This window comes from Armigeres subalbatus, chromosome 3, assembly GCF_024139115.2.
Source record: "Armigeres subalbatus isolate Guangzhou_Male chromosome 3, GZ_Asu_2, whole genome shotgun sequence".
Lineage (NCBI taxonomy): Eukaryota > Metazoa > Arthropoda > Insecta > Diptera > Culicidae > Armigeres > Armigeres subalbatus.
In genome coordinates, this window is record NC_085141.1 from 354,775,751 (window position 1) to 354,790,947 (window position 15,197).

A 15,197-nucleotide genomic window follows, 5' to 3' on the forward strand; every position below is an offset into this window, starting at 1 on the left:
ATGCATTGCTTCAAAGGGAAAAACCGTTTGGCAAGCAAAGCAATCAACGAACACCTCGAAAATTGATTTCGATTGGTGTATGAGGTCTCCGTTCAATTTTCACTCGATAACAATATTTTGAAACTGAAATGGGATTAATTAGTTTTCTAAGTGACATTATAAGAGCCAACAACAGTTTTTTATGATAGCAATGTTAAAAATACAACAATGGTAAAACTAATCTACCAAATATAATGCTTTGTGGAAATTGTTGTTTTAGATGGGTTCGTCGGATGCCTACCAGGAATATTCTGATTCTCGATTCTAATTAGAATTTATCTGAAGCTTTTATTTTCAGTTTTTTTTTTGCAGATTTTAATCGAAATATGGAACGATGGTTTGTTCTATCAAAGCATAACAATAAATTGAATCTGATTTGCTTTAACACTTTATAAGGCAGAATGAATCACACAATAAACAGTTCCAAACCTTTGAAGAATTGGTAGTAATGTAGGTTGCAATGCCTTAGCGCGAAAATATTAGTGGCAAAATGTCCTTGCATTAAAAAAAAACAGTTGGTATGAAAAAATGTGTTCAATTAGATTCAAAATATATCAAACCAGAAAAAAAATATGCAAGCACGGACTCTCGAAAAAAAAAACCGCGATTTCGTTCAAACTCCAAAATGCAAATTCATAAAATAGGCAATGCATTGTCCATGCCAATTACCTACCACACATTCTAACACAGGACTCAACACAATATCAACAGAAAAAAATAGTCGAGTCAGGTACGAGACACTGAAGACGACCTTACAGTTGAGGTCGAGTAAAAGTATTACGAGGTGGTGGAATTAAATGGAATTGTGCTAAATTCGTCTTATGACAGTGAAAACATTCCACTAAAAAAAGCTAAATAATTTTCTTAGAAAAAATAGTTGAATACAGCTTTCGACTGAAAGCAAGATAGGCAATCCAAACCCTCGTGTATTCGGTGTAAAATTTCAATTCAATCGAAAAAGCATGTTTGTCGCGCACCATATGAGTGGAATGTGTGTCTCAGGTGAGCCCAGGAACGATAATAATCGTAATTAAAATCGTCATTAATTCTCATAAATGACGAATTAAAATAATTCTAAAAAAAACATTTAACTGAAAATGAATCTACCAAGGTACGAGGAATTTTTGGTTTGTTCTAGTTGGGGCAATAAAAACGAAAAATTCATTTAGGAATACAACGAATGCTCATGTCAGTATCAGTACAAATTGTAACCTACCAAAGTGACAAAGAAAATATGCATAACATTTCCAGTTGCCATCTCACTGTAGCAAATTAATCTCATCTCGAATAGATACAAAAAAATAAAGCATAATTTTCTATGGTTATTTTTCCATGCGTACTCACTGTCGAAAGTCACAAAAATTAGAAACCTACAATTGATTGCCATTCTTTTGACCTTTTGTTGGGATGAAAATGCGAACTATGAGATGATGTTCCCGATCAGTAACTCTGTCTTCTCACTCCAAGGATTTTCTTTCATTTATTTCAAATATATTTATTTGCTTTAACCAAAACCCACCCACCTCAGAAAATTTTGTTAACTCTTTCTCATAACTCGTTTTGGTAGCCCTGAAAAGGACTGATTGTTATCAAAAAAAAAAATACAGCAAAACCCTTACCCATTTTTCGGCAAACCCCCGAGACACAAAAACGCCGAAATCCACCTTACTTCTTGGCAACCTTCTTCGCTGCTCCGGTAGCTTTCTTTGGTTTTGGGGTCTTTGGCTTCTTGGCAGCGCTCTTCGAGGGCTTGGTGGTCTTTTGCTTCGAACCGGTTGCCTTCTTCTTAGCACCCCCAGCCGAAGCAGGCTTGACCTTCTTGACGCCCGTTGCCTTCTTTGGCTTGGCCACTCCAGCGGTCAACTTTTTGGCCGGTTTCTTGACCACCTTCTTCTTAGCCTTCTCGCCAGAAGCCTTGGCTTTCGGTTTCAACTTTAGCTTGAACGATCCGGCCGCACCGGTGCCCTTGGTCTGAACCAGTGCACCCTTGGCGACTCCGTTCTTCAGCGACTTCTTAATGAACGGAGACAATTTTGCCACATCGCACTTGTAGTTTGCACCGATGTACTTCTTCACAGCCTGCAGCGAAGTTCCGTTGCGTTCCTTGAGCGTTGCGAGAGCAGCCAGCACCATGTCATTGACTGGTGGATGGGTGGAGGGTTTCTTTGCCTTCTTAGCACCCTTGGAAGCAGCGGCCTTGGCCTTCTTCGGAGCAACTGCAACATCAGCCATGATGATTGTTTTTCACCGTTTGTTTTGGTTTGGTTTATCCGAGTAAAATCACTTTGATATAGCAAACACTTGTATCGTACACGTGTCGAAGAGGGTTTCTTGCATGATTGTGATATCCGTGTTAGGGAAGCGCGCGCCAATTTGTGAACCTCGTCCGCATGGAAACCATTTCGACGGTTTCTGATAGGATTCTTTTCCAATTGCAATTTATGACATTAAACTAACAAAACAAACATAATTTTGCTCAGTTTTGCAAAAAGGAATGTTTATATATGTTCTCAATCATACAAAAGCAATTCCAATATAACTACTACTCTAATTTAAATGAGTTTATAATCACTCATCAATAACTCTATTCTTGATGGTTAGTATTTAACAATAAATTATTCAAAAACCGATATATTTTTGAAATTGATTGTGATCTAGAGTGGTGCGCAAACATTTCATAGCACTTATAAAACAAATCAATCAGAATTTTAAATGAGGGTGATAGAGATATTTCGTTTGAAACACACCCATGTTGATAGCTTCAGCATTCGAAATAGTTGAATTGCGTTGTAAATTTATTGAGCTTGTTAGCTAATAGTTGTAATCAAATAGTTAGAAGAATATACAAATTTTACAAAGATTTTAAGCAAAAATAGACATCTTTATAGTCATCCAAGGTGTAATAAAATAATCATGTTATTTACGAATGGAATAGTCAAATTGCGCATCAGACAGTCCTTTGTGAATGGTTATGAAAATTGCTGCCGAGTAACGGATATCTTAAACATCATTGGAATCATAATCATGTCATAATCATTTCAATTAATTTTCATCACATCTGTTAACCATGTGAGCATCCGTTAATCAAGTATTGTACATATGCTGAGATAGATTTACGGTCCAAAAATCCACATCAATTAGCATCTACGCAATTAGCATCCGTAGTTTTCCATTGCTACACTCTATTTCGATGATAGAATCCATCGAACAAAGGAATAGAGAATAGCTGCAAGCAGCGGCTTTTGCTTCAGTCTCCTCTATAGAGTGCATGCATGGTCTTTCTTAAATTTCTATGTGCAGTTAGATTCCATTTTTCCAACTTGCATTCTTCCAATTTGGAATTCTGATTAAATTGAATTTGGATGCTGCTGTTAGACCAGATTTATTTATCCTTCCGGGACTCGAACCGTTGTAAAAAGTACAACACATTGAGTGAAAAAGAGATTATCTTTTCAGTCAGTTAATCAATTTGCACCAAACCACCATGTGTTCCTCACCAAATTAGTTCTTTATTAATTGAGAATATATCAAAAGTGATTCGATAGAAGGCTCGGGTAAATATTACAAAATAAAAATTTCAGGTGCACGAGGAAATAAGAAAGTCATAAAATTACCAGTGCTTTGCTTTTAATGCGGTTTTGGATTTCTTTGAATACAAAACTTCTTTAAATATTCATATTTTCATAAATTTTTTATAGCATAGGCCAGTTGCAATGCTGAAGTTGCAGTTTTAGTTTGGACTGCTTGATGTTATAAATTTTATAGCTGTTAAAATTGAACTACAACTTGATGCCCGCAACGCACGGTTGTTAGCAAAATAAAACTAGGTACGTTTTATTTTCTCAATTACTACCATGAAAAAAGGCGTAAATTTTACAATTCAATAATTTTTGAAATTTTGTGCTTAGCGAGCATGAAAAATGACTTGTTTGAATATGATTAAAGCTAAATATCCATAAAATTTCTAGAAAATCCAATAAAACATATGCAAAAAAGATGATTATTTCTCCAAAACCCATGCTTTTACTAGATCTAGATGGGTATAAAAATCCCACCCTGGAGTGAGACGGTCGATGGGCAGAATCGCTATCGGACCTTGTCGAAAAAATATCCTATTTTGAACTGGGTTGGTTGATGGGTCAATGGAACCCAGCTCTAAGGTGGGCTGATTGATGTTTGAAATCGCTGTCGGACCCAACCAGATCTAGAAATATCTAAATTTGGCTTGGTCATTGATTTGAAAGAACTTATAGTCTCAGTTGGATAGTGCAGACCTGCCCAACCTTTTCGAACCACGGGCCAATTTTCAGATTGACCACTTGCTGGCGGGCTATTTGGTTCATATTTTTTGAACATTTTCAATATGATCAAAGCAAAATATTTTTTTTTCAGAATGGCATTTAGTTCTACAGAATGGCTATTTTTTTGAAGAAATACTAAACAAGATATTATTTGGTGTCTACTCATCTGTAAAAACGATATTCCCTGATTTTTCTTGGTTTTTTCCAGGTGTTTTACATTAATTTCCAGGTAAAAATAAACGTGCCATATACAGATTTTTGCAGCAAAATAATGAATTCAAACAAGTGAATATTGTGAAACACGTTTTCTCGTCTTCTTTTTCTTTTTATTGGCAGCATAACTTTCCCCACTAGGATGTTGCCGTCTCGCAACCCCTGGCTCATAAATTACTTTATTTTTTTTTTAAGAAAATGCCTCCAAGAATTCTTTTGCAAGTTCGTCCAGAAATTGCTTCAATAAAAAATTCCTCCAGGTATTCCTTCGAAAATTCCTACAGGAATTCCTTCGGAAAATCCTGCGGAAATTCTTTCAAAGAGTGCATTCTAGGAATTGCTTTGTAATTTCCCTCAGGAATTCCTTCAGAATTTCCTCCAGAAATTTAATCAGAAATTCCTTTAGGGTCTGCTTCGTAAAATACTTTGGAATTCGATCGATTTCAATTCGGTATTTTCCTTAGGTGAACTTTAGAATTGTTCCTGACATTTGTTTGAGAATTTATTCGGGAATTCCTTCAGAACTTCGTTAGAATATTCCTTCAGAAAATCATTTGACGATTCCTTTGTAAATTATTTTACGTAGAAAAAAATGTTTAACCCTCTCTTTCCCACGACTTTTTTCAAAGATTTCAATAGGAAGGAATAATGTATGGAAAAAATGCTAGAACAAAAGATATTTGGCATAACTAAAATTAGTGGAAAACGAAAAAAAAAGTTTTTGATTGTAAGTCAATAGTTACTTGATTGTTTTCAATAGTTTCACTATTTTTACTCAAAATTGATTATATTTGCAGTCTAATGAAACCATAAAGTTGTGCCAAATACTGCTTTTTGTAGTTGAAATAATTCGATGAATGTAGGAAGGTGCAAAATTTGATGGAGCTCTACAGCTACCATGGGAAGGAAAGGGTTAACCCTTATTCTCTGAACGTACGATTCACCATTTCATATAATCACTTAAAAAATCATAACTTCCGAATTTCTCAACCGATTATGACAATCAACCCCTCAAAACAATTGCTCAGATCTCTAGTTTCTGGAAATGGGATAATATTTTGGATTGGCCACTTGGTTCCGGAAATATTCCGGGGTGTACTGGGGTAGGTTTTTTGGCAGCCGTGGGAACACTTATTTAACACTTCTATAAGTCAACGTGCGACATGTCAAACTCCATGATTTTGCAAAACAAGATCGGTGGAACTCATTTTGGGAGTTTTGGGACAAACTGGACATGTTCCGGAATCTTCCGGAGTCCTGGTCAACCGGGGAAAATGGCCATTTTCGATCAGTTAGAAAACCTGGCTTGCGACATATCAAACTTCATGATTTTGCAAAACAAGATCGATGGAGCTCATTTTGGGGATTTTTGGACAAGCTGGACATGTTCCGGAATCTTCCGGTGTCCTGGTCCACCGGGGAAAATGGCCAATTTCGATCAGTTATAAAACTTGGCTTGCGACATATCAAACTTGATTTTGCAAAACAAGATCGGTGGAACTCATTTTGGGAGTTTTTGGACAAGCTGGACATGTTCCGGAATCTTCCGGAGTCCTGGTCCACCGGGGAAAATGGCCAATTTTGATCAGTTATAAAGCTTTTCTTGCGACATATCAAACTTCATGATTTTGCAAAACAAGATCGATGGAACTCATTTTGGGAGTTTTTGGACAAGCTGGACATGTTTCGGAATCTTCCGGAGTCCTGGTCCACCGGGGAAAATGGCCATTTTCGATCAGTTATAAAACCTGGCTTGTAACATATCAAACTTCATGATTTTGCAAAACAAGATCGTTGGAGCTCATTTTGTGGATTTTTGGACAAGCTGGACATGTTCCGGAATCTTCCGGAGTCCTGGTCATCCGGGGAAAATGGCCAATTTCGATTAGTTATAAAACCTGGCTTGCGACATATCAAACTTTATGATTTTGCTAAACAAGATCGGTGGAACTCATTTTGGGAGATTTTGGACAAGCTAGACATATTCCGGAATCTTCCGGAGTCCTGGTCCACCGGGGAAAATGGCCAATTTCGATCAGTTATAAAACCTGGCTTGCGACATATCAAACTTCATGATTTTGCAAAACAAGATCGGTGGAACTCATTTTGGGAGTTTTTGGACAAGCTAGACATGTTCCGGAATCTTCCGGAGTCCTGGTCATCCGGGGAAAATGGCCAATTTCGATCAGTTATAAAACCTGACTTGCGACATATCAAACTTCATGATTTTGCAAAACAAGATCGGTGGAGCTCATTTTGGGGATTTTTGGACAAGCTAGACATGTTTCGGAATCTTCCGGAGTCCTGGTCCACCGGAGAAAATGGCCATTTTCGACCAGTTATAAAAGTTCGCTTGCGACATGTCAAACTTCATGATTTTGCAAAACAAGACCAGTGGAACTCATTTTGGGTTTTTTTTTGGACAAGCTGGACGTGTTCCAGAATCTTCCGGAGTCCTGGTCCACGTAGTTTACGTGGTTTACGTAGAAAAAATTGTTTAAGGTCCTTATAGTGGAATGCATTCAACCGTCTAAGACGAGTTTAGTACTCTCCATTTAATTCCACCAATTATTTTGACATCTTTGTGGTCGAAACATGTATCTGCAAAGATAGGCATCAAAATAATTGGTGGAATTAAACAGAGAGTATTAAACTCGTCTTAGATGGTTCTTTTACGTGTTTTTTCTCTCGGAAATGTTTTAAGGAATTTCATTAGAAATTCGTTCTGAAACACAGTTGGTACAAAAGTATAAAACTGCTCATGTCGCTCCAGTTCGTATGACCAACTTCTAATTTGCTTAAAGACGAACTTTTCGGAATCCAATGTTTGTTCACCTCGCGTTTTCAAGGGCACCACTGTCAATACTGAAGCAAGGAGCAACTATCATCTCTTTATTCTATGGTTGCGCAGCAAAGCCAAAATAGAAAGAACACAGTCATCGGTTACAAATTCTTTCTTCTTCTTCTTATTGGCATTACATCCCCACACTGGGACAGAGACGCCTCGCAGCTTAGTGTTCATTAAGCACTTCCACAGTTATTAACTGCGAGGTTTCTAAGACAAGTTACCATTTTGCATTCGTATATCATGAGGCTAACACGATAATACTTATATGCCCAGGGAAGTCGAGACAATTTTGACAAAATTGTCTAGACCGGCACCGGGAATCGAACCCAGCCACCCTCAGCATGGCTTGCTTTGTAGCCGCGCGTCTTACCGCACGGCTAAGGAGGGCCCTACGGTTACAATTAATTGCATATTATTCGGCAACTCCGCCTTACGAAAACATATGCACAGCATATGTTTCGAAATGGACAAATTGATATGAAATTTGCGAAAAAGAATCCACGTGACTTGGAGGGACTCGAACCCTCAATCTCCTTTTTTCTAGCTTGGCGTGATAACCATTGGCGTAACTAGCACCGACGTCTAGGGGGGGGGGAGGGGGTTTTGGTAATTCGGTTGAGAATCCTTCAGTGATTCCGACTGGAATGTTCCAGGGATTCGGACGGGAATGTTCCAGTAATTCCGTCGGAAATCCTCCAGGAATTCCAATTCCAGGTATTTCGAGAGCAATGTTCCAGGGATACATCCCCCAGGAATATTCAAACAAATCGTTGAGGGATTCCAGAGCAATTTTTTTTTATATTTAGAAATATGAAAAAATAACTCAAGGAACTTTTTTATAAAATTTATTCAGTTGGTTTACTAAATATAAAAATATTTCGATTCACATAATCTGCTGCAGGAATCTCTGTTGATTTGAAAAACTGAAACTGAAAAACATTAGAAATTTTACAAAAAAAAAAACTTTTCGAGGGATTCCGAAGCAAATCATCGACTGATTTCGAAAAAAATCATCGAGGGATTCCAAAGTAAATCGCCGAGAGACTCCGAACTAAATCTTCCAGAAATTCCGAAGCGAACCGTCGATGTATTCCAAAACGGGTCGTCGAATGATTCCGAAGCAATTCGTCTAGGGATCCCAAGGCAAACCATTGAGGGATCTGAGGCAAAACGCCGAGAGACTCCGAATTAAATCGTCAAAGGATTACGAAGCAAATCGTCGAGGGATTTTGAAACAAATCGTCAAGAAATTCCGAAGAAAATATCCGAATATGGTGAATATGGAATAGTGAATAGATACATTTTTTGTCTTCAAACTTTTTCCGGCAATTCATTATGTTATATGTTACAAATTGATATCACTGCTAACTAAATTTTCAAATCCTAGGGGGGCTAAGATCCCTCTAGCGGGCTAAAGTAATAGTACACAGATTTTTATTATATTTATAATTTTTATTTAGAAATATAGAAAAATAACTCAAGGAACTTTTTTATAAAATTTATTCAATTGGTTTAGGGGAACGGTTCGCCAATTCATCTCATAGCTCCTATTTCCATCTCATCAAAAACAAAGCAATGGTAAGGAATTTGGTTTGTTTATTATTTTTGTGATTTTTTTCAGCAGTGAGCACGCATGTTGACAAAAAGAAGCAACGAATTTGGTGCCGTATTTCTTTGTTTAGCTATGAGATGGATATATGTACAGTGAGATGGAGATCGGAACATTTCCCCTACTAGATATAAAAATATATCGATTCACATAATCTGCAGCAGGAATCTCTGTTGATTTGAAAAACTTTAACAACATTAGAAGTTTTACAAAATAACTTTTTGTTTAGAAAACTTTAAAAAAGCTTTTCATTTAAAAGTATATTTATTTTAGTATAAAATCATGAGTTTTATGAAAATAAATGGGCAACGAGTGGCTAGCACAGTAACAGCTGAAGAAAATTTAGGAACCCCAAAAAATAGGTGTGATCGTTTTTCCGCAATTCTTGTTTTGCTAGTTTTTTTTTCTCATACGCGCGTACTTTGCCAGACTAGTGATTACGCGGATTATATTCAACATAATGATACAAAAAGCACCAAGCAACTGCGCATAGTCTACGAGTCCATTGTACAAAACATCCTAATTAATTTGGCAAACAATTAGGCAACGAACTCTTCACCTGTCATAAGACGAGTTTAGACAATCCCATTGAATTCCACCACTTAATTGTATCCTGACAGATACGTATTTCGACCTCAACAGTAAGGCCGTCTTCAGTGTCTTGTACTTGACTCGACTCGTAAGTCGAGTCAAGTACAAGACACTGAAGACGGCCTTACTGTTGAGGTCGAAATACGTATCTGTCAGGATACAATTAAGTGGTGGAATTCAATGGGATTGTATAAACTCGTCTTATGACAGGTGAAAACATTCCACTAAAAAGCTCAAAATAATTTTCTTTTCACAACGAACTCTTATTATTTCGCCAAATATTAAGGAAACATACAAGCTTCATTACTTCAAGAAAATTATTCGAAAGGACGAAAATTATTCATATTTTATCTTCAAAAAATTTTATCTTCATGCCATAAAGCTCGTGGTAAAATATACTGAAACTAAAACTGTTATGCACTTCTTATTGGAGGTAACTTTTGCAATTTAAATAGAAAGAGATTAGATTCCTATCATTAAGCTATTTTCTATTCATTTAATTGCATCGACATAACTATTTTGAATTTTCCTACCTAATGCAAATCTTGATAAGTCTAAATAGTTCTCCACTCCCAGTTGAAAACATTCTGAAATTTGATTGTTTCTAAAATATAAGAATGATCTATTGTGATTCATGACTTCTCAATGTCAATCTATATTACAACCTATCCTATCCTACCTGTGGCCACGCGTTTGCCTCGCTACTTCCAGTTGACGAGAAATTGATTAATTTCCTGACCCCTTGGAGAGTGCTAATGAGCCCTAGCGGATCCTCCATGTAAAGAGCTATACCTGATAAGTATGCCGGGACATACGATCAAGAGCTCAGTCTGCAAAGCAGCCGATCCACTGTGAATCGTTAGAAGCGCACTGAAGTGCTACAAATGTGATATGATACACAGATGAATATCATCTTCAGTGCCGTCAACCCCCGTGACCTTGGCTAGGGACCTTTTTCGTTATTGGAATTTAAATTTATAATATATTATACAAAGAATTCTGTTTCTATATGATTTTGTTCGGTCGTATTTTGGATCGTGTGTCTTTAATTAACCACCATGCAACATCTTTTAATAAATCCTAAATAAATCGAAGAAAAATCAGATGGTAAAAACTGTACTGTAAATATCAAGGTTTAGCGTAAAATCGAGAAAATGTAAATCGTCTAAAAACAGAATCCTGTGTATATAGTTTCTCAAAAAAAAAAAAAAACGATTCAACTGGTCGCAACTAAACAAGCGAATGAAGAAGTAATATATAATAACTGTTCGAAACTACTACTCAAGTTTCCGTTAGGATTCCTAAAAGTCCTATGAAATCATTTCGAAATCACTAATTTCGTTACGGTGTCAAACTTAATTTTAAAATAAAAAAAAACACCCCCAATTAAGAAAAAAAGACTAATTGCGTTAACTATCGTTTCTCAACCATTTCTTTAAACTTTTGGCAGTTAATGAAAGGTATAAAAGTTAATACTTTAAGCATATTGAGTTGAACTTGTTTAGGAAACATATTTCATGTCCCGCATTGAAAAAATAGGAAAGTTTCCTGATCAAAGATCTTTCCACCAATTATTCTATAGTGAATCAAAATGTTATCAATTGTTCCCCTCAGAAACTAAACATACTCTGAGACAGGATGCCCAGTGAGCACACTCGTAAAACATAAGTTAGAAAATTTGAATCCAATTTCATGTTGCGATTCCAATAAGAACCTTTGATACTTCTGATTAGTAGAATAAGAACATACAATACTGTATGCCCTTTGCCAGCAATGCACGGTTTCTTTGTTCGAAACGCTTCCCCTCACGGAATTCAATATGACAATACATATATAATTGAAAGTGCGTAGTTGCTAATTGATTTGTAAATTATGATCGTAAATTCATTAAGTTACTATTACTTACGTATAACATTTGATACCGATTATAGCAATAAGCAAAATTCTTTAATTGTTGTTTTATATTCCTAATTATCTTAACTGTAATAGTCAAAAGAGAATCAAACTGCGCAATTTCATGATTAAACGTAAATTGCACATTTTTTCAATTAAAGTGTGTAGAAATTTTGATTGCGGAAAACATAAGGCCGAACTCACGCGAAAAATGTAACTATTTTTAACTATTTGGTAACAATTATTGCCTAAGTAATTGAACTATGTTGTAACGCAATTGAACTTTTTCGATTGACGAAGCTATCGACATGAGTATATTTAAGGCTGAATATCTCCCCAGACGTCGATGAAAAGTCTATTCTGATAGTTCTATAAGAACTTTAAACAATTTGCGTACCACTCTGAAATACATTTTTTTCAATGAAATTAATTTATTAAACAATAATTTATCGTTAAACATAAGCCTTCATGAACACAGTTTTCGACTGGGTAATGATAACCCTTTTAATTTGATGACAAGAAATGATCAAACAGCTAAATTATGATTCAGTGAAAAATGCATCTTTCCTGATGAAGAAACATCAGAATAAGCGCTTTGATTTCACTACTTTAATGGTAAAAAATGTAATTGACAAACAACCGATCGAAAACCGTCGAAATTATTTACATGCGACTAACTATTAAATATTGGCGCGCGCTTCCCTAACACGGACATCAGAATAACATAACGGCGACTTCGACGCATACAAGATTCAAGTGTGTTGTGTTTGCTATATCGAAGTGATTTTATTCGGATAAACCAAACCAAAACAAACGGTGAAAAACAATCATCATGGCTGATGTTGCAGTTGCTCCAAAGAAGGTCAAGGCCGCTGCTTCCAAGGGCGATAAGAAAGCAAAGAAACCATCCACCCATCCACCAGTCAATAACATGGTGCTGGCTGCTCTCGCATCGCTCAAGGAACGCAACGGAACATCGTTGCAGGCCGTGAAAAAGTACATCGGTGCTAACTATAAGTGCGATGTGACGAAACTGTCTCCGTTCATTAAGAAGTCGCTGAAGAACGGAGTCGCCAAGGGTGTACTGGTTCAGACCAAGGGTACCGGAGCAGCCGGATCGTTCAAGTTGAAACCGAAAGCCAAGGCTTCTGGTGAGAAGGCTAAGACGAAGGTGGTCAAGAAACCGGCCAAAAAGCTGACCGCGGGAGTGGCCAAGCCAAAGAAGGCTGCAGGAGCTAAGAAGGTCAAGCCTGCATCGGCGGGAGGTGCCAAGAAGAAGGTCACCGCACCGAAACAAAAGTCTACCAAAGCTTCGAAGAGCGTTGCCAAGAAGCCAAAAGCTCCGAAACCAAAGAAGGCCACCGGTGCGTCGAAGAAGGTTGCCAAGAAGTAAGGTGGGTCTCGGGGTCTGCGCTCGTAATGTGCCATATATTTTTTCTTTAACAATCAGTCCTTTTCAGGGCTACCAAAACGAGTTATGCGAAAGAGTTAACAAAATTTTCTTGGGTTGGTGTTTTTTTTTCATTGAAGAAAATAAATGTGCTTGAAATGAATGAAAGAAAATCCTTGTAAAGCGCAAACCTATATACTAACTTTGGGATAGTGATCTACATACGATAATCCGATAGAGTAGTCTCATCATCTAAAAATCTTATTGTGTCGAAATGAATTTATTCTATCTTATTGTCGTAAGTAAATAGCCCTTCCAGAGTAAGAATATGTAGATGAGCTAGATTGCTTCTGTCTCGTAAACATTACTCTTAGTATCATTAAGATGGATAGTGCTTGATTTATCGTCGATTTTCTTGGATTTAATTTTTTCACAATAATAGGATAATAATTTATTTCACGTGGATGGTCAGAAAACCAAGGTAAGAATCGTTTGCTACAAAACAAGACCATACTGGAGGTGACTTGGTTCGATTCACTAGCATAAAAATATCATATTGCTAGCCAGCCTTATGATATACGAGAGCCCAAGACAACCACTTCCGACTTAGGAACTTCACAGTTAATAACTGTGGAAGTGGTTAAATTCTGTTATTCTGTTATTATCAACGTATCCCCGGGCAATAACTGTGGAAGTGGTTAAATGCACACTAAACTGTAAAGTGGCAATGTCTTAGTGGGTGATATAGAACCAAGAAAAATGGAACAGGCATCTAAAAAAAATTAATTGTTCAACTCCAATTTTTGAAAAGTATCAATACGATATCTTCCATACACTAGTAATTATAATTTTCGTTTTCATATTAACCCTCTAATGCCCAAGCCCATCCACAAATTCCATAACGCTCAGGGGGGTGATTGGGTATCTGTCTAAGCTTTACAGCCTTATCGAGAGACTGGGTGGAGGTTGAAAATGATTAATTTTGGCGTTCTGGAATTTGTGAATAAACCCTTATATTTATTCCTAAAAGGGATTCATCAAAACTATTGTCTCATTCATGCTTTATGCATATAAAACGAAATAATCGCATGTATATCAGATGTATATCTATCGACATAATCGCATTTGTTATTTCTTCTAATTCACAGAAGTTCACATAATTACATACCTTTATCGAAGCTAAGAATGTTCGCTCTCCGGTTCATGTCCTTTCTCCAGGTGCGTTTTCAACAAACAGTTGTAGGTGAATGCCATGCCGCAGATATGACATATGTACGGTTTCTCCTGTGTGTGGATCCTCTGGTGAACCTGGTTGGCATAAAGCGTCTTGAAGCGCTTTCCACAGACCTTGCACTCATATTTGCGCACATCCGAGTGCACAGCGTAGTGCTTTTTAAGCTTGGCCCTACGGAAATTGGATTAGTGTAATCAAACTTGAACAAGAATACAGGTGTGTATAGCATTCGACAATCATACCTTGTTTGAAACGCCTTATTGCAATGCTCACAGATGACAGTCGGCTCTATGTGGGTAGCCATGTGGGCGCGCAAGGAGCTGGGCGTACCCAATATCGCAGCACAAATAGAGCATATAAACTGGGGTGTAGTTTGACCACATACGGCTTCATGATCGCTGCGTGATTTGGTAGAATAATACATTTTCGAGCATCCTTCCATCCGACAAGGAATTGTTCGTATCCCTGGAAAGAAATGAACAGCATACAGATCATTCTCAAACAGCTGATTTATAAGATCGCTTGCGCCCAACCAATTGGAGGTTGGTAATTTGTGATCAAATTCGTTGAAGCGTGTTAAGTGGAATATCTTTATACAACAAATCTAAACCACAACTCTTGGAATTGCAAAAAAAGATGAAATGATTTGTTTTTGAATATTGGGCTTTCATACAGAAAGGGAAGCTACTTCTGCTCTATACAACGACTGGTTTATTGATAGTAAGCATAACGATAATAACGTTTATTCGTTACTAATAGTTAATTATCAAAAGTTGTTGGTCTAGGTTACTTGTCTAGCGACTACGAAGAGTAAACCAAATCTTTGGGTCAACAAAGTCCATCAGAAGAAGGATAACTTCTCACAAATGCATCTTTGAAAAGTAAGAGCGCTTTTAGATATCGTGGTAGAATAGGAGAGGTAGGTACTATATATAAAAGCGCATTGTGGCAAGTGTGCTGCTTTACTTCCGGTGTAAAATGACAAGCAAATCGATGACTAATGACCCCGGAGTCGACGCCTTCTTCCAGGTTCCGAACTAAACATTACTTTTGCTGATTTCTGTAATTTGCTATTCCAG

The 15,197-nt window shown here is 37.1% G+C and overlaps 3 protein-coding genes across 3 annotated transcripts in view; 1 reads left to right on the top strand and 2 right to left on the bottom strand.

Annotated features, from left to right (window-relative positions):
- LOC134222825 (uncharacterized) overlaps window positions 1-15,197 on the bottom strand; it is an 88,358-nt gene that overhangs the window by 59,627 nt on the left and 13,534 nt on the right. Inside the window, exons 8-9 of the mRNA XM_062701974.1 lie at window positions 14,120-14,289; window positions 1,709-2,255 (exon numbers count right to left, since the gene is read on the bottom strand). Coding sequence (XP_062557958.1) covers window positions 1,709-2,255; window positions 14,120-14,289 — 717 coding nt within the window. The remainder of the gene's footprint in view (window positions 1-1,708; window positions 2,256-14,119; window positions 14,290-15,197) is intronic.
- LOC134226123 (histone H1-like) lies at window positions 308-2,328 on the bottom strand. Its single transcript, XM_062706696.1, has one exon. It carries the CDS (start codon window positions 2,269-2,271, stop codon window positions 1,705-1,707), a length of 567 nt encoding a protein of 188 aa, XP_062562680.1. The 5' UTR covers window positions 2,272-2,328; the 3' UTR covers window positions 308-1,704.
- Window positions 12,247-12,965, top strand: LOC134226124 (histone H1-like). Its single transcript, XM_062706697.1, has one exon. It carries the CDS (start codon window positions 12,327-12,329, stop codon window positions 12,885-12,887), a length of 561 nt encoding a protein of 186 aa, XP_062562681.1. The 5' UTR covers window positions 12,247-12,326; the 3' UTR covers window positions 12,888-12,965.

What these genes read in the sequence shown, in the direction of transcription:
- LOC134226124 (XM_062706697.1), top strand. Translation starts at nt 12,327, where the DNA reads ATGGCTGATGTTGCAGTTGCTCCAAAGAAGGTCAAGGCCGCTGCTTCC.
- LOC134226123 (XM_062706696.1), bottom strand. Translation starts at nt 2,271, where the DNA reads ATGGCTGATGTTGCAGTTGCTCCGAAGAAGGCCAAGGCCGCTGCTTCC.